This window comes from Eptatretus burgeri, chromosome 14, assembly GCF_056783735.1.
Source record: "Eptatretus burgeri isolate ZD-2024b chromosome 14, Ebu_testis_v1, whole genome shotgun sequence".
NCBI lineage: Eukaryota > Metazoa > Chordata > Myxini > Myxiniformes > Myxinidae > Eptatretus > Eptatretus burgeri.
The window spans coordinates 53,712,795-53,738,832 of record NC_140974.1 but is presented as its reverse complement, the minus strand read 5'-3'; the positions used below and the strand labels follow the sequence as shown (position 1 = coordinate 53,738,832).

General features: G+C 45.6%; 1 protein-coding gene across 2 annotated transcripts in view; it reads right to left on the bottom strand.

Moving 5' to 3' along the window:
- LOC147013226 (uncharacterized) overlaps nt 1-25,033 on the bottom strand; it is a 111,588-nt gene extending 86,555 nt beyond the window's left edge. Inside the window, exon 1 of one of the 2 annotated variants that reach the window (XM_085854876.1) lies at nt 24,706-25,033. Coding sequence is in view for 1 of the 2 variants with exons in the window: in XM_085854875.1 (XP_085711001.1) it covers nt 14,227-14,390 (164 nt within the window). In the remaining variant the exon portion in view is untranslated. Of the gene's footprint in view, nt 1-14,226; nt 14,771-24,705 lie in introns of those variants that run through there. The other variant, XM_085854875.1, reaches the window with a different exon arrangement.
- Nucleotides 25,034-26,038: the final 1,005 nt, after the last annotated feature.

Here is a 26,038-nt window from a genome sequence, read left to right as displayed (position 1 = left end):
AAAGAATGATGTTTCCACCTCCATGCTTCACGGTTGGGATGGTGTTCTTGGGGTTGTACTCATCCTTCTTCTTCCTCCAAACACGGCGAGTGGAGTTTGAACCAAAAAGCTCTATTTTGGTCTCATCAGACCACATGACCTTCTCCCATTCCTCCTCTGGATCATCCAGATGGTCATTGGCAAACTTCAGACGAGCCTGGACATGTGCTGGCTTGAGCAGAGGGACCTTGCATGCGCTGCAGGATTTTAATCCATGACGGCGTAGTGTGTTACTTATGGTTTTCTTTGATACTGTGGTCCCAGCTCTCTTCAGGTCATTGTCCAGGTCATGCCGTGTAGTTCTGGGCTGATCCCTCACCTTTCTCATGATCATTGAGGCTCCACGAGGTGAAATCTTGCATGGAGCTCCAGACCGAGGGAGATTGACTGTTATCTTGAACTTCTTCCATTTTCTAATAATTGCGCCAACAGTTGTTGCATTCTCACCAAGCTGCTTGCCTATTGTCCTGTCGCCCATCCCAGCCTTGTGCAAGTCTACAATTTTGTCCCTGATGTCCTTAGACAACTCTCTGGTCTTGCCCATTGTGGAGAGGTTGGAGTCTGATTGATTGAGTTTGGACAGCTGTCTTTTATGCAGATAACGAGTTCAAACTGGTGCAGTTAATACAGGTAATGAGTGGAGAATGGGAGGGCTTCTTAAAGACAAAACTAACAAATCTGTGAGAGCCGGAATTCTTCCTGGTTGGTGGGTGATCAAATACTTATTTCATGCAATAAAATGCAAATTAATTATTTAAAAATCATACAATGTGATTTTCAGGATTTTTCTTTTAGATTCCATCTTTCACAGTTGACGTGTACCTATGATAAAAATTACAGACCTCTCGGTGCTTTGTAAGTGGGAAAACCTGCAAAATCGGCAGTGTATCAAATACTTGTTCTCCCCACTGTATATGGTGCTCGTGAAAAATTGCATCATAGTTGGTATCAACAATAAATAGATATGCCGAATGAAAATCGATGATTATCCTGAGACAAATAAATAGATAAATCTAGATATCTGCGATCGCAAAGGATAAGCCTCCCCTAGCACGCCGCGATGCAATGATGACCATTTTATTTTCAGATCGCCATATGATCTTGACCTTCAACATTTAGGGATAGAGTTTAAATTACGAAAATATGTACCCATCTCCAATCTATCCATCCAACTGAACATCATGAAAATCGGAGGAAAATTATTCAAGTTGTGAGTAAAAAGGTATTTCTTGTTGACAAGGTCATAATCCAAAAAAAGTAGGTCAACAACTAATCAAATATCAGATGCACAACTTCAATGCAGCTCCACTCTTATAATGCCAGGATACCTTCGAAGGTAAAGCGGTCTTTGAGATTCCGCATTGGCAAAATTGAGCGATGACTAAAAACATGTTCTTTTTTTTTTCAGACCACCATTTAACCTTCGTCTTAAACTCGGAGAGCTATGATGTAAATTAAGCATTAATGCACCTTGCTCGAGACTATCAAGTTAGCACAATTTACTTCTGATCGGAAACATCTTGGTCGAGTTATGGTGAAAATTGTTTACAATGGCCATAAATGGGTCATGACTTCAAAAATTAGGTCAAGGTCAAAAAAATGTCAACCCTGCATACTTTGTATTCCCAATATTGATGCAAAAGTTCACTCTGAAAGATCAGGTCAGGTCAGGTATGGGAGCATGTGCCAGAACAGCACGTCGCTGCGTCCACTTTCCGCCGGTACTCCAGGGGCCTCCGTCTGGCCATCCCCCAGGCAGATGCCAGGCCTATCCCCATCTCCTTGAGATGATGGTCAACCTGCTGCAACCATGAGGAACGTGGTCGGCCCACTGGCCTCCTCCACTCATGAGACTCCCTCGCTGAGAGAATCTGGTGAACAGGATCAGCGTCAGGATAACGAGCCACATGTCCATACAGCCGCAACTGACACTCACGGACTATGCAGGTAACAAATCTCATCCGAGTCTCTCTCAGCAACCGCTCGTTGGACACAAAATCCGACCAGCGATAGCCAAGGATTCTCCAAAGACACCTGGTACCAAAGGGATTAAGTCTCCGTCTCAGATCCTTGGTCAGAGTCCAAGTCTCGCACCCATAGAGCAAGACTGGAAGTACCAAGGACCTGAAGACTCGGACTTTTGTCCTCCCGCACAGGTACCGGCAGCGCTACACCCCATGATCCAGTGACTCCATGACTCCCCAGGCCCGACCCAGACGTCTATTGACCTCTGACTCGCAGCCAGCAGAGACATGAATATCACTGCCAAGGTAAGTGAATCTCTCCACGACCTCAACATCCTCACCACAAACAGACACAGACAGGACAGCAGCATCCAAGATGTCACCGAAAGCCTGGATCTTAGTTTTGACCCAAGAAACCCGTAATCCCAGCGGCTCCGACTCCTCATTCAGTACCTCGAGGGCCCCCAAAAGGATGTCTAAAGTCTCCGCAAAGATGACTGCATCATCTGCAAAATCAAGGTCCGAGATCTTGACATTCCCAAACGATGCACCGCAACTTGATCTCTCCGACATCCTCCCTAAAATCCAGTCCATACAAGTGCTCAAAAGTGTGGGGGCCAGTACACACCCCTGACGAACTCCAGTAACAACTGGAAATAAGTCAGAGATGGTACCACGACACTTCACAGCACTCTCAGTACGAGAGTAGAGTTCAGACATCAGATCGATCAGTTTTGGTGGCACCCCACGAAGACCAAGAATCCTCCAGAGGACATCCCGATTCACTGAATCGAACGCTTTAGAGATCAACATAAGCTGCAAGCAGCCCCTGCCGAAACTCTCGTCTGCGTTCGGTGAGGACACGAAGTGCAAGGATACGGTCAATCGTTGACCTCTTTGGTGTAAAGCCTGACTGCTCTGGACGCTGGTGCTCAAGCAGATGGTGGCGAACCCTATCGAGAATTATCCGAGCAAAGACCTTGCCCGGCACTGAGAGCAGCGTCACCCCTCGGTAGTTGTTGCAGTCTTGGCAATCACCCTTCCCTTTCCAGAGAGGGACAACAAGGCCCCTCTTCCAGTCAGTTGGGATGCAACAAAACTGCATGCAACGACACGAGTGCAGCATTTCCACCAGCCTTGAGAAGTTAGGCATGGATGCCACAGATCCCTGAAGCTTTGCCCCGTTTCAACTGGTTCACCGCAGCCCGTGTTTCCACAAGCGAAGGTGGACCACAGTTGATTCGAGGGTCAGCAACAGGGATTGTAACACCCTTGACGTCCAACTCGACAGCTGGGGGATCAGCCTGGTTCAACCGCTCAAAGTAACCGGCCCAGCGGACCTTCACTTCAGACTCCTCTGTCAAGAGCCTACCACTCTCTGCTCGAACTGTAGTGCTCTGAGGGATGGGCTTGGATGAACGTAATGCGCGAATTCCCCTGTAAGCGGGACGAGAATCACCTGTCCACAAGTGATGCTCTACCCCCTCACAGATTCCTCGCACATAGGCCTCCTTGTCCACCCTCAGTGCACGTACAGTTTTACGCCTCAGCTCCCTGAACAGCTCAGCTCTGCCATTCAGCCTGGCCCTGCGACTCTGGTCAATGGTATCCAGTGTCCCTTGAGAGACAATTTTTTGTCAAGTGGGTTTTCAGATTTTTCAGATCTGAAAGATCCAGCTCGGAATTTGCAAAAAAAGGAAGAAAAAAAACAATAAACTAGAAGGGCACTTGGTGGAGCGCACACCTCCGCCACGTAATGCCTGATCCACGGGAACATATCAGGCCCAATACATTTTTGAAATATCATGCTATAAAGTACTATATCGTTTTTGGCCCCATCTCTCAATGGTGAAGAATCACTTTTAAAATGATGATCAGATCCTGATCCGGATTCGGATCTTCACCAAAATTGAATCAATTCTTCCTTGTCACACACCCAACCTGTCCACCAAATTTAATCCGCATTTGTCCACAACTGTTTGAGATATCCTGCACACAAACAAACAAACAAACAGACAGAGAGGGGTGAAAACATAACCTCCTTCAACTTCAGTGGCGGAGGTAAAAAATAAAAATAAAAAAAGACCTGGCCAGCCGGTTCGTGAAAGACTTGGGCCAAAAACTTTTCCCAGTCAAACCGCAAGAAGGTGAGAATAATTGGGGATGTTAAGGTGGTGGTTGTAGAAGTCATAATAAGTCCTTGTTAACATTAGTTATAGAGTCTGTAACTAAACAATCAGTATATTCTGACATAAACCAAGAGGTTCTCATTAACTTTTAAATTCCTATGGGATTCCAGCTCTTCAGAATCATTATTGAGCAATTATGATTGACAAATCAAACCAAGAGCAGCACACTCAAACTGTCATACCTGTGAGCTATCTGGTCGGATAGAAACTTTATATTCTCACAATATTATGCATGGGATAACAAGCCGATCCACAACACCTGTCCAATTGCTTATTCTAACTTCATGAAGTTTTACACTCAATACCTTTTTGTGAATTTGCTTGCATGTTTCATGCTGCAAATGTTAACATTCAACCTCGGAACATCAGATTCTGGGTTTTTTTTTTTTAAGGAATAATATTCTCGTGTCAGACGGTCTGTTAAAACAGACAGATGGAGCTGGGATAAAACCCACATCAGTGGCCAAAAATGTGTTGAATGTTACAGTAGTGCTTTCAGAATTAATTGTTCATTACGATTTACAATACGCCAAGGATCGCTCCAATCCAAGCCAAAACTGGTGGTGAAATGCACAGAAGGCAAAAAGGTGGGAAAATGCTTCTTTTATTTAAAATGGTTAATTTTTGGAAATGAGACGTGGGGCATTAATACTCGGACAGATCTGGTGCACGAGGACAAACAAATGGGGAAGGTAAGATGCGAAAAACCCAAACTTTTGGACAAGAATAAATGAATGAATAAATAATCCACTTATGGCACCAAAATACCAGACTCGTGCAAGACGATGGGGAACACACACAACAGGTGAAGACATGAACAAGCCACTCACTAGTTGTGGCTGCAGAATCATATAGCCCAGAGCTACGTGCGGCTCGGGGCGTGAAGAATGGTGATGAGGATGACCGACCGAGGTCAGGAGACAAAAAGATGCAATGGAGGTGGCCCTACGGGGCGGACCCCTGATAAAGTGTTCTGCCGTCAGCCAGGGCTCAGCCCGTGATAGTTTCCTTTTAAAGTGCATCGTGTTTTCCTGGTACCTTTAGTGTTAACAAGTCCACGACCTGGCCTTGCCTATGGAGGGGATCAGACATAATATAACCTTAGTCTGTACCATTCTAAGATTACGACCACAGACTTCTCGATGCACATATTACATACGACTTACCTCTGACAGATGTCTAACACAAGGGTATATCAAGGGTACATGATCACATGGTCCATATTATTATTAAGACAACCTATCTATGGATCCTCGCACATCCCCCTGCACCCTTCCATATAACAATATTGATGCGATTGGACAATACAGTTTTAAAAAATTTAAATAACACTCCTCCCTTCAAAACACCTTTAGTTCCGGCCCGATCCCTACGACCCAACTCTTCCTTTTCTCCTCCACTCTCTTCCCTCTCCATTTTTTTTTTTTGGTCTCCTGCCCCTCCGACAAGGTCAGAGATGGAGGACATTAAAATGAACTCCATCCGACTGACTGATCATTCGTCCATGTACTTTTGTGTACGTGATATTGTTACGAATCTGGCAGCCATGAGCACACAACATTCAGGTCCTTGTAGAACAGTTATATCGGTGAGTGTTTCTAGTTAGGGCCCCGTCCCTTGTTTAGTGGGTAATTAAGTGTACGTGCGCTACGAAGTTATTTTATAGTTAGGCTTTTTACATCAACAACAACAACTTTTCAACGATGACACCTGCCTTCGCTTCCTTCCACCATCCTCCACTGGCATCATTGCACGCGTGCGTGTCAGCACGTACGTGGGCGGAGTCCAATGTGCCAGGCCGAGTTTCTTTGAGCATTGGCGGCTTGGATTTCGCCCAAAATACGGGCATGGCGCTCCTCTCAGCCAATCAGAGGGATGCGAGTATGTCTGCCGCCTCTCGGCCAATGGGGAGCCAGCACAACATATTGCTGTTCGACTTCCTGGTCGAGGGGCGGAGACCTGAGCCGGAGACTCCGCTCGGTTACGCCGGATCCGAGCCGTTACCCGCGACTCGGATCGGACAGAGTCGGCCGAGGGTGTGATTTCCCCGGTAGTTGGACGGGGGGAGTACTTAGTTAAATTGGGGTTAGACAAGTGGACCCTACCTCACGCCGTCGAAATATTGGCGACCACGGTCCTGTAAGAGACCCGTGCCTCTCGGAGTTCTCCAAGAAGCATGATAAAGATTCCGGGTGTTCGGTGTAGCCGACTCTACTGCTCCACCTCGCGGTCGTGCTCGCCGCCGACACCCGGCCCCACAACAATATTTCAAAAACCGTTGAACATTTAGCTTTCATATTGCAGATATCTATTCCCCATGACATTATCTCAACCTATTTAGATCACGGCTGTGATTGGATGAATTATGTTGCCATGGCAACCGTCTTCGCAACCTGGCTTGTGTACACAATATTTCGAAAAACGTTCAAGATTTAGCTTTCATATTACTCAGATTTATTCCTCATACCACCCAAAAGGTGGGGACCTACAGCATCAGTTCTTTGTTATTATTTAATTTTGCCCCCATCCCCTCCCATGTATGTGATAGGAGATATAGAATATTTAATTACCATATTATCCATTTATCCTTCAGCTCCTGGAAAAAAAGAAAAGAAACTACATTCACAATCGCAAGACAATTACAATTACAGCACCAGACTACTACTATTATTTAAAAGGCCCAATTATTCCCACCTTCTTGTGCATCGGATGGAAGCATCTTTGCCCAAGTCTTTCACGAACCATCTGGCCAGGCCTGACGTTCTTCCGAGGTGATTTTGGCAGGAATTAGTCATTTTGTTCAGGGTGCTGGTGAGTACTCATCTACCAATGCTGGTATACAATCCACCAAGATTCAGTGCTGGAAGAGGGATCCTCCGGTTTAACATTCTTCTAATAGACAGCACACACATCGATGCCTCGGCTTGCCTCTGAAACACCACGATGAGAGTTCCACCAAGGTGATAGTTTAGAGCTGGGTCGAGATTCAAACCCAGGCTAGACAACTCAGAGGGGAGCGTACATATCTCAAGACAGCCTCGCTCTAGCCCATTCCGTTGGAGACCATTCCGACACTAAACGGAATTCCACTTACAAACACCCAACTCAGGAGATTTTAATACAACCAACAGGAATGCCTTATATAGTCGAGGCTTTTAGCGAAGATGAACTCAACATAAAACTGTTTAACTCTCTCAATTTGAAGCAGTGATGGTACCACGTAGGGTTACAAAGACACCGAGTGACAACTGCCCCCATTTCTTATCCAATGGCTCCAACCAGCAAGTCAATCCACGTCCAATGGTCATCATGGATCAGATTTTACTTCCATCAGCCATGAAACTGTAGGAATCTGTCCCGTCCCTGAGATACGTGCACAATCCATGGGAATTCAACAAGATCAAAAATGAAATCCATTTCCACATTTGTTTGTCATACAAACAGTGCAAAAAAAAAAAAAAATGATCATGACCATGGGAAACATCTAAAGTGTAAAAATACATCGATATGAAAAAAACAGTTCAAACTTGGACAATTTGGGCGGGTGACCCTGCATCACACCTTGCACTTCTTGATACGGTGGAAACCAAGGCCTTCGACACCACGGGAATCTCCTGGGATGAAGTGGAGTCTCTGGGACTGTTACTCACACACCACAGACAGTGCCTTGGTCACTATTTTCTACCACCTCCTTTGTGGTCTTGCACCTTCTACCTTTTTTTTTGTATACCTTGTCGAGGCTCGTATGAGAGCGAACACACAATGCACAGCAAGGGGGGCATGAGACAGGAGGGCGGGAGTGGGAAGGACAAAACAGTGGGGAACAGAGACATTAGGAGATCTGTGGAAGAGAGAGTGATGGGGCAGGGAATACGGGGTATACAAGATGGATATTACAGGGACTTTCAAGAAGGAAAGCAGGGAATTTGAAGGAGGTGGGCTTGGGTGGATTATTGGGGGTAGAAAAGATCGAGGATTTGGATGGGGGATGATAAGAGGTGGTGGTGAACAGCCTTTTTGAAGGCCTGGAGGGAAGAATGGGATTGAACAGAGTGAGGGAGTTTATTCCTAAGGCGGGAAAAAAGAGGAATGAAAGAGTGAAGGTGAGCAGTGATTCGTAATTTTGGTAGTTTTACCAGAAGGGGGTTGTTGGCGGACCTTGAGTGCCCTGCAGAAATGTGGTGGGGACAAATCGCAGAGAGAGCAGGGGGGCGAGGCTTTTGAGGAGACGGTAGAAGACAGAAAGACCATCGACCAACCTGCGGTGATTGAGTGAGAGGCCCAAAGACTCAGCCTCATTGCGGGAGATGCCAATGATCCGAAATGCCTTGGTTTCTGCAGCGTGAAGCCGAGAAAGGTGGGAGGCAGGAGCACCAGCCCAGAGGGGAGAGCAGTACTCCATCAGGCTGTGGACGAAAGTTTTGTAAGTGGTCAGGAGCTCAGGTGGGCCGAGGAAGGACTTTGCACGACGGAGGATTCCCAGTCGGCAACTGGCTTTGGAGGCGAGGTTTGAAATATGGCTTTCCCAGGAAAGGTCATGGCAGATAGTGAGACCCAGAAGCTTGAAAGAAAGGACTTCCTCCAGAGGATTGTTGAGAAAGTGGATGGGGGTGGAGGGGGGGTTTCTAAACGGTCCTTTCGAAGAGACATAGTGAGAGTGTGAGATTTGTCTGGATTGAAAGACATGTTCCACGTGTTGGACCAGTTTGTGATTTTATCCAGATCTGCAGTGAGCAAAGAAGCTGCTGCTTGCCGGTCTGAGGGATGGCAGATGGTACGGCAGAGGGTGGAGTCATCAGAAAAGAGATATAGAGGATTTTCCAGAGTCGGAGAGATCATTGATGAAAACCAGAAAAAGAACAGGGCACAGAACGCTACGTTGAGGAACTCCAGCCTGGACAGGAAGAGGGGATGAAAGAACTCCATTTAGGGCCACACGTTGACTGCGACAGGAGAGGAAGTCTGCGAGCCATGAGTGGAGATGGCCTTGGATACCATCGGAAGAGAGTTTGGTGAGTAGGGCAGGGTGCCAGACTGTGTCAAAAGCACGTGATAGGTCCAGGGATACGGCTCGGATTTCATGTCTGGCATTGAGGACCTCATCCATTGATGGGAGAGCAGAAGCAGCATATCCAGGGTAGAGCGACCTGGTCTGAAACCAAATTGATGATCAGAAATCAAGCCATTGGAGAAGAGGAAGGATTTAATGTCTGAAGCGATGATGGATTCCATAACCTTGCTGATGATTGGGAGAAGGCTGATTGGTCTGTAGTTGCAGGGATCTGTCTTTGCACCTGTTTTATGCAGGGCAGAAATGTTTGCTGATTTCCAAGCAGATGGTAGATGACCTTGAGCAAAGAAAGGGTGAATAGAACAGAAAGAGGGTGCGCAAGAGCAGAAGAGCAGGTTTTAGGACCTTGCAACATTTTTGTGCTCTGCCATCCCCCCAACCCTTCCAGGTTTTTGCAGGGTGTTCGTGATGCACCAGCAAGCCCCTTCTGATGAAACTCCCAAAATCCAGGATCACTGCTCACCTCCACTCATACATTCCTCTTCTGTTTCCCACCTGTGGAACAAACTTCAACATCCTCTTCCATTTCAATCTTCCCTACAGGACTTCAAGACAGCTGTTCACGAGCCTCAACTTTGTACACAAATTTAAAAAAAAAATTCAAAGACTGGTGTGCTCCCTGGTACCCTACCCTTAACTGTTATTCTTGTTACGCCCATCACCGAAGGTGGATGGAGGTTACGTTTTCAACCCTGTTTGTCTATTTTTGGTTGTTTGTGAACAGGATATCTCCAAAAGTTGTGCACAGATTCAGACGAAATTTGGTGGAGAGCTTGGGTATGTAACAATGAAGAATTGATTCGATGTTGGTGAAGATCTGGATTTGGATCCGGATCTGAGAATTTTTTTTCAGTGATTCTTTACCATTGAGCGATCGGGCCAAAAATGACATGAAGCATGATATCTCAAAAGGTGATGGACGATTTGGACGAAACTCGGTGGATGAGTTGGTTCGGTGACAAGAACAAGCCAATTAAATTTTAGCTCAGGTCCTAATCCAGATCCGACCTATCAGTGGGATGCAAAATGTAAACTAATCAGGCTGGCAGAGGTATGCACTCTACCAAGTACCATACTCTGTGCAGAGCATTGGTGTTGCCTAAACAGTCTCCTTGGCTATTGGGCACAATAGTGGACGGGTCACCACTCCGACACAGGATACCAGAAAGCTGGCACTCATTTTGCTGACCTCAGAATGATGGCAGGCAAAGTCAACCCCACCTGGTATTAATTCAACAACCAGGGGGGATTTGACTTTTGGGATCCTGGGATCCCAAGCCCACCAACATAACCATTAAGCCAACACCAGGCATCACTGAGTACCTTCGAGTTATTAATACGTTTGTTTCCCATCCAATAATTTATAATATCCAAACCAATGTTACCAAAACCTGAAAGTCACTTATGCTCCTTAACTCATCAAGATAACTGTATTTTGGGCCCATCCATTTATTATACATGGACAATGCTAAACTCACCGGCACCCCAACACCAACCCTTTCTGTGCCCCTTCCAAATCTCATTTGCCCTTTCCTCTCAACTCATCTGCCCTACTTTCTGTCTCCTATCCTGCGTCCTTCAATATTTTTCCTCTTCCTCTTGTACAGGCCCATACCAGATGTCAGCCTCCTTTGTTGCAGCTATTCTCTCACGTCACACATCTTGGTCTCACTCCTGATATCATTTTACAAACGGTACAGCAATGTCACCGCTCTCACTTCCAACAAACATCGCATTTCAATGGATTCAAGTCTTCTCGGGTTCCTCCTTTATTTATTTTTTTCAGTGCCCTTGTCTCAGATCCGTAAATAAGTGCCGATGCTACCATGGTTTTGTACAATTCCATGCCAGGTATTCAAGGCATCTGCTTACATGCACCACTCCACTCATTCAGAATCTTTCCTTGCCACTCTTTGTTAATTTATCAACTACCAGCAAAGACCTGGTTTAGGTGTTGACCCTTGACATTGATTATTGATATGAATCTGTCTTGGTCCTGCATGAGTCACTGACATTTCAGTGTTTTCTTTGAAAGTAAATTTTGGGTTCATCGCCATTTTAGTTCCCCCCCCCCCCCGTTCCAGGCATCAACCTCCCTCCTCATTGACAGTCACCAGGACGAAATTGTCTGCATTGACAAACCACCGATCACTTTCCATTGGGGTGATTTTGCATATATTAAAGTAATCACAGTTATGAAGAGCAATGAACAAAAACACTTACTTTGTACACGGCTCGTTGCTGCTGGTGGGATGAATTGTTTGGGGAAACAGCAGTGCCACTGATGCAGTGCCCCCTGTATATTTGAGCAGTAATTTGTAAAAATTTGTTCAGGGTGCCGGCAAATAACCCACCTGCTCTCCGCGAAGGACACCGTGGGATCTTTAACGCCCACCAACTAATGTTGGCAGATGGGCCGCCCGGGTTAACGTCAACCCGAGGGACGGCACCACGCATCAATGAATCGCTCTGCCTTTGAAACACCAGGAGGGAAGTTTATAGTTGATCGAGATAATAACGCAGGCTAGAAAGCTCAGAGGTGAGTGCGCGCAACTCCAGGCTACCCTGCCTGCCCGAACGAAGCGCCGATACCTAGTGGAACTCAAACCTACCCCCGTTGAAGCACACCATTTCACCAAAAGCTGTCTGCACTTTTGCATGGAAGCGGCATCCGAGTCCACCACCACCATCATTACAAGGTCCTCCACAAAGCCATAGAACTGCTGCAGTGGCACAAGCAGTTCCCAAGTTGCTTTATCAAAAGTTCTCTCCAAAATTACAGAAATCCCGCTGATCTCATAATCCCAGTACAAACCGTCCCAGTATCTGTCCATGGCATGATCAACATGAGCCCCTACGAGCATCAAAACCTCCCAGGATGACCGGTTGAACTCCTCTGGTCCATTCATAGAGTCTGTAGGCTCGACCAGCAGTCTTCCTTCTCTTCCCAACAACGGCCTCATTGTGGGGCGTACTCCGATAGCAATGACCCTAACTCGTCCACTTGCATTCAGACATCCAGACAAACACTTATTCACCTTGATTTCCCAAACAGTTTTGCAGAGTCCTTTGTGAACCACCACTCACATACCTTTCCTCTTTCGACCACAACCTGCAATAATAGGACACACAGCCCTGACCCGGCCGTCCGACTCCATTTTATAAGTTTGGTCCGCTGTATTCAGAAAATATCGACATTTCTTCAGACAATGAACTCGGCTACCTCCGTGCCTTTACCATTGAGGGACATTGTGAGAGTGGCCATTCAAAACGAGTTCTCATCTACCGATTCACCTTTTGGACAAATTCCTCAACTTTGCCAGCCAGTGGGAATCCTATTGATCCTCAGCTGCCAGACTTCAGTCAGTGAAGCGACTCCCAGGCCTTGGGCTAAACAGTCCTCCCACTGTTAGTGAGAGTCTGCATGGCAAAGTGGAATGTAGACCGGAACAGTCACCTTTTGGAGCTGTGAACTACTCTCGTCCTTCAAGGTAGAGGGAGCTCTCGTAACGAATGCAGGTCGTTGGGGGCTGCGTGGTGTATGGTGTTGCCTCTATGGAAAAAGTAGACCTGGTAGTGTCAATCGCCTATCTGAGCAGCCATTACTATTAGATTCTCACCCACACCACTGAGCATCAAGGCTTTATCCACTCTGTCATAAAGCCGTTCACCCTTTAAGGCCCGAGCTGGATAAGTGCATGGAGATGCAACACGGCGCACATCACGCAATGGTCTCGGTCTCAAGGACGAGGTATTTTTTTCTGGCCAAGCCTGACCGGAGCCAACATCCTTTCCTTCCTTCATTGAGACTCATCCACACCCTCCTCCAACCTCCGCTGCAGACAAAAAATTGAAAGGCCTTTTATTGTAAATACCGGTCGGTATCAATTCAATGAGTTTAGTGGGAGCTTAATGGTTAGGGTGGTGGGTTTGGGATCCAAGGATCCTGAGTTCAAACCTCACTCGGCTGTTGAATTAATACCAGGTGGGGTTTTACTCTGCCTGTCATCCTTCTGAGGTTGGCAAAATGAGTTCCAGCTTGTTGGTATTCTATGTCAGAGTGACGACCCTTCCAAGATTGTGCCCAATGGCCAAGGAGACTGCTTAGGCAGCACCAATGCTCCGCACAGAGTATGTGCCCGACGGATGGATGGATGGATCAGTTAAATAAAAGAATGGTAATTAAAGATTTTCCACATTCTTTAGTCTCTGGATCATATGCCTGGTGTTGGCTTCGTGGTTGGGGTGGTGCCTTGGGACCCTAGGGTCCTGAGTTCAAGCTCCGTCGGCCGCTGAATTAATACACCAGGAGGTTGACTCCGCCCGTCAACCTTCCCAGGTCGGCGAAATGCGTACCAGCGTGTACTGGTAGAGGGGCACTGCATCAGCGACACAGTCGTGCTTCCAAGAAACGATAGCTACCCCGGCAGGTAAAGCTGCCATAAGCAAGAAGAAAAAGACGAAATCTCTGGAACAAATGAAATACTAATTTTGCAAGTCGACATAATAAATTTAAGCATTTACCTGCTTGTGCAAGCTGTTGTGGTTATGACGTCACCATAAAAGGTATTGATATCACCCAAATGTACAGGTGGTCCAGATTTCGTGTTACCCCCGTGTCATCGTTTACCTCGTTCTAATCATCCTTTTCATGATTATCCACATTCATGGTGATGCACATGTTACCGTTTACATTATAACAACACAAACCGACCCTCACGAACATTACAAGTTGACAAGGGAATGTTTCTTGCTACCTTCGGGACGTGTGGACCAGCCTGGTCCCTGGATCGTGATCTCACTGGGCGTTGACACGGATAACCACCACCAAAAAGGAGGCTGTTTGCGATGCTACAAGTAAATAAGCGAATAGTATCATGACGTAACAGAGAAACGGCTACCTGAGGATGTCTGGTACAAGAGTGATGTCACCTCCAGAGGCAATGACTCGTCCGACGCTCACCTGTCCGAGTAGCCATTGGCCGTGCCTTGGACCTGGACGTGGTATCCGCCCTGTGGGGACAGGGGACCGCTGTGCATCACACGCTGCTGGTCTTGCACCTGCATGGGAAACGAGCTCGTCTCTTGACGGGCTGAACGCCGCTCCATGAAGAAGGTCTTATCCATGCTAAGTGAGTCGGACTCGCGAGGGCGGTCCGAGCAGGGCAGAAGGGAAGTCCGTGGAGTCCGAGCAGGTACCAAGGTCAGGTAAAGGTAGGAAGAAGACGACTACTTCCACCGGCCCTGCTGCGTCCTGCGAGAATTTTCGACAGCAAAGTCGGATAACGCCCGGAGGAGGAGGAGGTGGAGGTGGAGGAGGAGGAGGAGGAGGTGGAGGAGGACTCGTGGTCGGGGTGGGAGGGATAGGGGAAGGTGAGAGGAGGACGACGAACGAAGGTGGCGAAAAGAGGTAGAAATGGAAGATTATGGGGAAGAGTGAAGACTGGAGGATATCAGAGTTTATGGTTGAGGGATTGAAAGACAAGAGGGAGGAAAAAGAGAGTTTATGTTTCACTGAAAGTGAATTTGGAAGGGGGTAGGGCGTGGAGGGGAGGTAGGGCGTGGAGGGGAGGGGTTACCTTGCTGTCACGGTGATAGGTCGGAGGCGTGGCCACGCGATATGGGGAAGGCGGGGCCTTGTTTACATTTACAGTGGAGTTTGCAGTGAGTGGGGTGTGGCCTTGGGCTTCAACAGAAACTTTCAAACTGAAAAACTATTCCTGACAACAAAGGCAACACGCTGGCCAAGGTCCGGATTTTAGGGTTACTCGGATGGACACACACACACACACACACACACACACACACACACACACACACACACACACACACACACACACACACACACACACACACACACACACACACACACACACACACACACACACACACACACACACACACACACACACACACACACACACTGATTCTCTCTCTCTCTGTCTTCCAGTTGTCTGTGCTTCAGTATCAACCCTTCACCAAACCGTTGGAACAAATATATGAGGACTTGGTCCACAAATGTAACCCGAGTAACAATTAAGATTTAAGGGGATGGTAATTGGTTCCTCCAGGTGAACAGGTGAACTCTGCCTCACCTTCTAACACCCACTCAAGAAGATGTCAAAAGAGAGACAGAAGCGAGATAGAGATAGAGATAGAGACAGACAGAAGCGAGATACAGATAGAGACAGACAGAAGTGAGATAGAGATACAGACAGACAGAAGTGAGATAGAGATAGAGATAGAGACAGAGACAGACAGAAGCGAGATAGAGACAGAGACAGACAGAAGCGAGAGAGAGATAGAGATAGAGACAGAGACAGACAGAAGTGAGAGAGAGATAGAGATAGAGACAGAGACAGGCAGAAGCGAGATAAAGATAGAGATAGACATAGAGACAGACAGAAGCGAGAGAGAGATAGAGATAGAGACAGAGACAGACAGAAGTGAGAGAGATAGAGATAGAGACAGAGACAGACAGAAGCGAGATAAAGATAGAGATATACATAGAGACAGACAGAAGCGAGATAGAGATAGAGATCGAGATCGAGACAGAGACAGACAGAAGCGAGATAGAGATAGAGATAGAGATAGAGATAGAGATAGAGATAGAGACAGACAGAAGCGAGATAGAGATAGAGATAGAGATAGAGACAGAGACAGACAGAAGCGAGAGAGAGAGAGAGAGAGAGAGAGAGAGAGACAGAGACAGAGACAGAGACAGAGACAGAGACAGAGACAGAGACAGAGACAGAGACAGAGACAGAGACAGAGACAGACAGAGACAGAGACAGAGACAGAAGCGAGAGAGAGATAGAGATAGAGACAGAGACAGACAGAAGTGAGAGAGAGAGATAGAGATAGAGACAGAGACAGACAGAAGTGAGAGAGAGAGATAGAGATAGAGACAGAGACAGACAGAAGCGAGATAAAGATAGAGATAGACATAGAGAGAGACAGAAGCGAGATAGAGATAGAGATAGAGATAGAGACAGAGACAGACAGAAGCGAGATAGAGATAGAGATAGAGACAGAGACAGACAGAAGCGAGATAGAGATAGAGATAGAGACAGAGACAGACAGAAGCGAGATAAAGATAAAGATAGACATAGAGAGAGACAGAAGCGAGATAGAGATAGAGATAGACATAGAGACAGACAGAAGCGAGAGAGAGATAGAGATAGAGACAGAGACAGACAGAAGCGAGATAAAGATAGAGATAGACATAGAGACAGACAGAATCGAGATAGAGATAGAGATCGAGATCGAGACAGAGACAGACAGAAGCGAGATAGAGATAGAGACAGACAGAAGCGAGATAGAGATAGAGATAGAGATAGAGATAGAGACAGATACAGACAGAAGCGAGAGAGAGAGAGAGAGAGAGAGAGAGAGAGAGAGAGAGAGAGAGAGAGAGAGAGAGATAGAGATAGAGATAGAGATAGAGATAGACAGAAGTGAGAGAGAGAGATAGAGATAGAGACAGAGACAGACAGAAGCGAGATAAAGATAGAGATAGACATAGAGAGAGACAGAAGCGAGATAGAGATAGAGATAGAGATAGAGATAGAGACAGACAGAAGCGAGAGAGAGATAGAGATAGAGACAGAGACAGACAGAAGTGAGAGAGAGAGATAGAGATAGAGACAGAGACAGACAGAAGCGAGATAAAGATAGAGATAGACATAGAGAGAGACAGAAGCGAGATAGAGATAGAGATAGAGATAGAGATAGAGATAGAGACAGAGACAGACAGAAGCGAGATAGAGATAGAGATAGAGACAGAGACAGACAGAAGCGAGATAAAGATAAAGATAGACATAGAGAGAGACAGAAGCGAGATAGAGATAGAGATAGAGACAGAGACAGACAGAAGCGAGATAAAGATAAAGATAGACATAGAGAGAGACAGAAGCGAGATAGAGATAGAGACAGAGACAGACAGAAGCGAGAGAGATAGAGATAGAGACAGAGACAGACAGAAGCGAGAGAGAGAGAGAGAGAGAGAGAGAGAGAGAGAGAGAGAGAGAGAGAGAGAGAGAGAGAGAGAGAGAGAGAGAGAGAGAGAGAGAGAGAGAGAGAGAGAGAGAGAGAGAGAGAGAGAGAGAGAGAGAGATAGAGACAGAGACAGACAGAAGCGAAATAAAGATAGAGATAGAGACAGACAGAAGTGAGATAGAGATAGAGATAGAGATAGAGACAGACAGAAGCGAGAGAGAGATAGAGATAGAGACAGAGACAGACAGAAGCGAGATAGAGATAGAGATAGAGATAGACATAGAGACAGACAGAAGCGAGATAGAGATAGAGATAGAGACAGACAGAAGCGAGAGAGAGAGAGAGAGAGAGAGAGAGAGAGAGAGAGAGAGAGAGAGAGAGAGAGAGAGAGAGAGAGAGAGAGAGAGAGAGAGAGAGAGAGATGGAGATAGACAGAAGCGAGAGAGAGAGAGAGAGATGGAGATAGAGACAGAGACAGACATACAGACGCGAGATAAAGATAGAGATAGACATAGAGACAGACAGAAGGGAGATAGAGATAGAGATAGAGATGGAGACAGACAGAAGTGAGATAGAGATAGAGATAGAGATAGAGATAGAGACAGAGACAGACAGAAGCGAGAGAAAGATAAAGATAGAGATAGAGACAGACAGAAGCGAGATAGAGATAGAGATAGAGATAGAGACAGACAGAAGCGAGATAGAGATAGAGATAGAGATAGAGACAGAGACAGACAGAAGCGAGAGAGAGAGAGAGAGAGAGAGAGAGAGAGAGAGAGAGAGAGAGAGAGAGAGAGAGAGAGAGAGAGAGAGAGAGAGAGAGAGAGAGAGAGAGAGAGAGAGAGAGACAGACAGAAGCGAGAGAGATAGAGATAGAGACAGAGACAGACAGAAGCGAGAGAGAGAGATAGAGATAGAGACAGAGACAGACAGAAGCGAGATAAAGATAGAGATAGACATAGAGAGATACAGAAGCGAGATAGAGATAGAGATAGAGATAGACAGAAGCGAGAGAGAGATAGAGATAGAGATAGAGATAGAGATAGAGATAGACAGAAGCGAGAGAGATAGAGAAAGAGACAGAGACAGACAGAAGCAAGATAGAGAAAGAGATAGAGATAGAGACAGACAGAAGCGAGATACAGATAGAGATAAAGATAGAGACAGACAGAAGCGAGATAGAGATAGAGATAGAGATAGAGACAGACATAGCGAGATAGAGATATAGATAGAGATCGAGACAGACAGAAGCGAGATAGAGATAGAGATAGAGACAGACAGAAGTGAGATAGAGATAGAGATAGAGACAGACAGAAGCGAGATAGAGATAGAGACAGAGATAGAGACAGACAGAAGCGAGATAGAGATAGAGATAGAGACAGACAGAAGCGAGATAGAGATAGAGACAGACAGAAGCGAGATAGTGATAGAGATAGAGACAGTCAGAAGCAAGATAGTAATAGAGATAGAGACAGACAGAAGCGAGATAGAGATAGACAGAAGCGAGATAGAGATAGAGATAGAGACAGACAGAAGTGAGATAGAGATAGAGATAGAGATAGAGATAGAGACAGACAGAAGCGAGATAGAGATAGAGACAGACAGAAGCGAGATAGAGATAGAGATAGACAGAAGCGAGATAGAGATAGAGATAGAGACAGACAGAAGCGAGATAGAGATAGAGATAGAGATAGACAGAAGCGAGATAGAGATAGAGATAGAGACAGACAGAAGCGAGATAGAGATAGACAGAAGCGAGATAGAGATAGAGATAGAGATAGACAGAAGCGAGATAGAGATAGAGATAGAGATAGAGACAGACAGAAACGAGATAGAGATAGAGATAGACAGAAGCGAGATAGAGATAGAGATAGAGACAGACAGAAGCGAGATAGAGATAGAGATAGAGTGTATACCCCGGTTAAAATAGGTGTACCATATCCCTGTGTCGTAAGAGGCGACCAGGGTTGCGTCAGGAAGGGCATCCGCGTAAAACCTGTGCCAAATCACTATGCGGATCACACGGATGATCCGCTGTGGCGACCCCTAACGGGAGCAAGAAGAAGAAGAAGAAGAAGAAGAAGAAGAAGAAGAAGAAGAAGAAGCGAGATAGAGATAGAGATAGAGATAGACAGAAGCGAGATAGAGATAGACAGAAGCAAGATAGAGATAGACAGAAGCAAGATAGAGATAGAGATAGAGATAGAGATAGACAGAAGCGAGATAGAGATAGAGATAGAGACAGACAGAAGCGAGATAGAGATAGAGATAGAGATAGAGATAGAGATAGAGACAGACAGAAGCGAGATAGAGATAGAGATAGAGACAGACAGAAGCGAGATAGAGATAGAGATAGAGACAGACAGAAGCGAGATAGAGATAGAGATAGAGACAGACAGAAGCGAGATAGAGATAGAGATAGAGATAGAGACAGACAGAAGCGAGAGAGACAGACAGAAGAGAGATAGAGAGATAGACACAGAGACACAGAGAGACAGAGAGACAGAGAGACAGAGAGACAGAGAGACAGAGACAGAGAGAAATAGAGAGAGACAGAAAGACACAGAGATAGAGATAGAGATAGAGACTTTTGTATATTTTTATTATAAAAATAGAAAAGAAAGCCCCCAAATGGGAGTTACATTTTCATGTCAGAGAAAGAAGGAAAACCAAGAAACAATTTCTGAAGAAAGGAAAGGATGAATGGGGTGGATTATATACAAAACATTTCACAAAAGGATAAACATTCCTCTCGGACTTTGCAAATAACTTCTTTTATACACCATTTTGATTCTAACTGATGTCGTCTTCCCATTACTGAAAAGAAAGCAAAGTCCAATTTAACTCGACTTATTACTAGGTTTTGGAACAAAAACAAAGCATCTTCATCATTTACTCCAACACCATCAAGTTTTCTTTTCCTTGACTTGTATACTGCCATCTTTGCCTGAGCAAGCAGGAAATTGGCTAACACAGCATTGGAATTTTTTGTGTGGGTTATCCAATCCATAGATGAACACACAAGTGTTAAAAAACAAACCAAACCTCACAAAACAATTCTGAAGTAAAATAAATAAAGGTGCCAAATGTTGGCATTCAACATGGATGTGAAAAAGGTTTTCAGACTTCTTACAAAAAGGAGATTCATCTACAAGCGGATTTGAAAAATGATGTAACAAGTGATTAGAAGGAAGGATCCAGTGTACTAGTCTCCATTGGAGGTCACCATGTCGTGGTGGTACAGGAGGATGATAAAAACCTTTCTAGTTAGGAAAATAAGGGGGAGAACAAGGTAAGAGGTCTCTCCATCGAACCTTCTGCTGTGTTATTTGCCGTCGCGAAATAAATTTTACACAACCCAAATAAAGGTCTTTTTGTTTGGGAAGGCCATTGAAGCCTACGTTAAAAGGGGCACAAGGAAGAGGGCTGGCAAGAGAAAAAGCACATACGAGTTCAGGAAAGGTAGAGAGAGAAGGTATTTGATGTGCATTTTGTTCATTGCTTTGGTGGTCTTGCTCCCAAGCAGGTGCGAGCTATGTGCATGTCCAAAGCACACTACATAGTATGCGTGCCATGATTGGAGAGGATCGCACTCCGACCAGGCTTGCCAATGCATCAGCTCCGATCCAGCTGCCGTTTTGGCTGAGAAGATCTGCTACAGATTTAACGCCCTGTCGGTAAAGCATTGAATAAAACACCTATCAGCAGGAATATCATGGAAAAGGGAGTTGTCGAACAAAGGTTCTTCCAGAAACATCTGTTTCGTGTAAGAATGTGTAGCTCTTGTTATTGTCAGAGCTTGCCACGCATTTAGTATGCTCTGATAGAAACCAGAGAGGGGGGGATGTGTTGATTTTGGACAGGTCCATCAGGAAAAGAGAGTGGTCATAGCCTAGCCTCCCAGCCTGTTGCAAAAGGTAACGAGCGACGTTGACCCATGGTGGAGAGGGTCACGTGTATAGCATGCGAAAAGCAACCGAGAGTCGAAGGGCCATTAGCCGGCTTTTTATGTCGACCAGGCCTTGTCCTCCATCGGTCAGTGGTAAACTGAGGACCCCAGGTGGCAGCCAGTGTTTTCCGTCCCAGAAAAAGGGCACGAATCACTTCTGGAGCTGTTGAAGCAACACCGCTGGAGGATGCAGCACAAAGAATCTGTGCCATAAGGTGGAGGCCACCAGTGTGTTGATGACCAAGACCCTTCCACGATATGACAGTTGTGTGATCAGACCTTTCCATTTTTGCAGTTTACCCTCAACAAACTCAAGCAGACCAGCCCAATTTTTTGCTACTGTGGTATTATTACCTCAGAACACTCCAAGGTATTTCACACCATCATTGGCCCATGACAGTGGAGCAGGAAGTCTTGGTGCCAAGTAGCACAACGGACCGAGCCAAAGGGCGCTCGTTTTGTTCCAATTTACTTTGGCTGAAGAAGCCTTTTCAAATAAGGACAAACAATAATGAATGATGTTAACGTCATTGATATCTTGTACGAATACACACACGTAATCGGCGTATGCCAGTACCTTGATGGGCCGTTCAAGCTGGGACAAACTAACCCCTGTTAGTCTACAGCGCAAAGAAACCAGTAGGGGTTCAATGGAGAGAGCATAAAGCAACCCAGAAAGAGGGCAACCTTGTCTAATTCCCTTGTTAATAGACAAAGATGCAACAAGTTCATTGTTTATCTTAAGCACACTATAAATATTATTGTATAGTATTTTAATATAAGAGATGATGGTTGAACCAAGTCCAAACCGCTCAAGTACTTCGAAAAGGTACCGATGGTCAACACGGTCAAAGGCTTTCTCCTGATCAAGGAGAAGAAGTCCTAAATCTTTAGGGTTTTCCTTGCACAGTTCAATGATGTCTCTCACAAGGGAGATGTCATAGATGGAACGTTTTGGGACACATTAACATTAGTCTTCCTTCATCAACGAGGATAAATAAGGAGTAAGTCGCGATGCCAGGGCTTTTGAAAAGATCTTATAGTCCATACATAACAGGGAGATAGGATGCCAATTTTCAATACTCAGCATATCTCCCTTGTTTGGGATGAGGGTAAGAAGAGCTCGTCGGCAACTCCGAGGTAGCTCTCCAAGCTGGCAGCTTGCGTTCAAAGTGTTAATGAGTTCTGGACCCAATAAGTGCCAAAACTTCTTGTAAAATTCGGTTGTAAGTCCATCCATTCCAGGTTCTTTCCCAATGGCAAGGCCGTGTAGGGCAGTGCCAAGTTCATCCAAGGTGATGGGTCTTTCCAGTTGGGAACGCCCATCTTCACACAACACTGGCAGGCCTACGGAGATCGAGGCGACACTGACAGGATTTATTTGTTCCATTGAATATATTTTCGAAAAGTATTCCTTCACGAAAAGTTTGATTTCTGATTGTGTAAAGGTAATGGATGAATCTGCTAATCGCAGCTGAGAAAGCTGTTTACTGAGAAGACGTTTCTCTAAGGAAAAGAAGTACTTTGTTGGTACGTCTGCCTCATTCAGGTGTCGCACCCTCATCCGAACTAAGGCACCACGTGCATTCCTCTCGGTTATTTTCCTTAATAAGGACTGTTTCTCAGTTAAGGATTTTTGTATGTTACTATTATTTTGTCCGATGACCCATTGGAGATGTAAAAGTCTCTAACTGTAATATTTTCTTAATTTCATGGTCAGCCCTTGTTGAGAAAAAACCGATACTGTTGACAGAACCCTTTAATTTGGGTTTTTACTAAATCCCACCATATCAGCAGGTTAACTTCTGTTCTAGGAGAGCCGTCCAGAAGGATTCAAAGGCCTGAATGAAGTTGAGGTTTTCCAGTAAACTGTAACTGAATTTCCAGTGAGAGCTCCCTGGACATGGTTTAGAGAGTTGAATAAAGACTCGAGCTAGGGAATGGTCGGAGAAACCAGAAGGCACAATCTTGGATTTATAAACTCCATGTAATAAATGAGAATTTACATTGATGCGATCAAGCCTCGCAAGTGAGATGTGGTTGTTTCAACAACGACATCATGTATAAGACCGATCATAAAGGTGCTGCATGCGCCAAATATCATGAAAATTATATTTCGCAATGATGTTTGCAAAAAGTTTTGTCGTACATGGTTGGGGTTCCGGCCCGTTCCGGTCAAATGAAGCATTAACAGTACAGTTAAAATCGCCACCAATAATTAGACAAGTCTGCAAATCCAGTGTTTGCAGGAATTTTCTCAGTTCGGCAAAAAAGGAGATCCGCTCGTCATTTTTGCTTGGAGCGAACACATTGAGAATTGTGAACTTGACCTGATCGATAGAGAAGGTCACGGAGGCAAGGTGTCCATCAATAATACTAGTAAATTTAAGGCAGGACGGATGGAAATGTTTCCCTAAGACAAACATGATGCCTGCCTTCAACGTGGAGTTGTTACTGAAGAAACATTCCTTGTCCATAAATAGTCACCACTGAGCCTGAACAGATTGGACAGCATGGGTCTCTTGTAAAAAAGCTATGTCGAGACCGTTGACCTCTACAAACTGTTCAATTTGGATCTTGCGGAGCGGGCTCCCACCACCATTAACATCTATTGTTCCAATCTTGAAACTGGCCATGAGGAAAATAATAGTTTCTAAGAATAAGATCAGAAGTGGGATAGTTGATGAGAATCCCTTTTCGCCTTGGCAATCAGTTTTTTTAAGCGGTGACTGTGTCTGGTGGAAACCGAATAAGTCAGGCTTAGTACGATAGGCTGAGCACACTCGAGGAAGGATGGTAGATCTGGAAAGTATTCCGTCAGGTTTATATTGCGTTTCCTATATGTATTTTGTAAGAAGAGTCTTATTTGTTCAGGGGGGGGTAGGACTTTGACTGGTCAGCTTCTCCACCGTTTCCACCTGACTGTTCCTGTTTGCTTCCTACAGGTCAGATTTGTCAGAGTCAGTTTTAGTTTCCGAGTCACATAAGCTTGCACCGTCCTGCATATCGATACTCTGGTCAGTTTTGACACACAGATCTGTACTAGTTACCACGTGTATGTGCTCTTCCATTGTGGGAACATCTCCTGGTGAAGTAATGGAAATAATCGGGGGAGTCGATGAAACAGAAACATCATCAGTGGATGTAGCGATATCGCTTCCCTCGACCGTAACGGTGTTATCGACCTCCAACGGCGTGGAGGTATACAGTACTTTGGGGTCTCTCGTAAAACATCCATTTTAACATTTCCTGCGTTTCCAGCTTCACCACGTGATGGACTGGGAGCAGTAACAGGGTTAACATTTGTTTCACTATTTCCCGCTGACAAGGATTCAAGGTTAACATTTACCAAAGTGACAGCAGGATCATCACTAGTGGTCTGTGTATCACCGTCGATGGACTTTCCAATAGGAGAGTTTTTAACGAGTGAAACAGCTTTGTTTACTGCGATAACAGGTAAAGTGGTCTCTGTAAGGGAGACGTCGATGTCCTCACCGGCAAGTCGGGTAAACTTGTTGGCCGTAGGTACCGGGGTCCGGGTCTATTCCGTAGGTACTGGGTCTATTCCGGGTCTATTCCGGGTCCATTCCGGGTCCATTCAGGGTCCATACCGGGTAGGCCTCGTAGAGTGGCGTCAATCACAACTGCAGGAACATTACCGACAGATTCCTCGTTTGTAAATGCTCCTTTCTTCTGGGTTAAACGACCATCAGGTAAAGTCTTTCTCTTCCTTGATGAAACGATGGTGAAACCATCACAAACATTCGTTTTGCTCTTTAGACTATCGGGCTGGGAGGCCTGGAGGTCATTACCGGACACGGGATTTGCTTCCTTCACAGTCGAGGAAGAAGAAGAAGAAGAGGATGGATCCTTATTGACGAGGTTTGCTTCATCGTTCGACGAAGTCGACTTTGGGCAAGATCGTTTCAAGTGTCCAAAATTACCACATTCGAAACATTTCAGGGTGTCAGTGATTACGTAGACTTAGGTAATCATGATGATCAATTTTGGGTTTTAAAACAATGTTCAAGGTTCTTTCAGCGTTAGAGGGAGGAAGCACCACATAAGCTTGTCTCCGAAAACACATCACATGCTTCGTCCGATCGTCCTGGCTACGTAAAGGTAACATGGTGATCTGAGAAACCACAGAACCATAACGAGATAATTCGGAGATCAGTGTCTGATTCTTCAGGAAAGGAGGAGCGTTCGAGATAATGACCTTCACGGCCGGAGTGTCCAGAGGGGAGACGAGCACGAAATGTCCGTCGTCTGTTGATAGTCCGGTCGATACGATTTCGTGAACCAGTTCTGTCTCAGACACGAAGATTACCACACGTTTGTTCATTCGCGAGGGGCACGAACTTTGTCAGTACCGACTATGTTTCCCGTAGCGCTAACGAGATCCTCGACGCTGACGTCGTCGGGTGTGACACAGACGACGCCATGTTTTCTTGTTAATGTTTCAAATGCCGAATAACGGGAATACGAAGTCATGTTTAGGAGGGGGGAGGAGGGGTGATTACTCTCGTACAGTAATTAATTAAATACGAGCCGAGACAGGTTTCCAAAGGAAATAAACACAGCCATAGTGAGGAAAAACACGATAAGTTGAAGGGCCGGGATGGGCCGCCAACTAAAAGATAACCACAAAGAAGCCGTGGGCTCTTTCTCTCTCTATCTCGGGGAAAAGGTATGCGAGGAGAAAACAGGGGGATGGGGAGGGATGGGGAGGGAAGGGGAAGAGATGAACTGAAGGGCAAACCGTGAAATAACAAGGACAGATGGGTGGGATGGGGTGACGACGACGCGAGGGAAGGCTGGAGCGCGA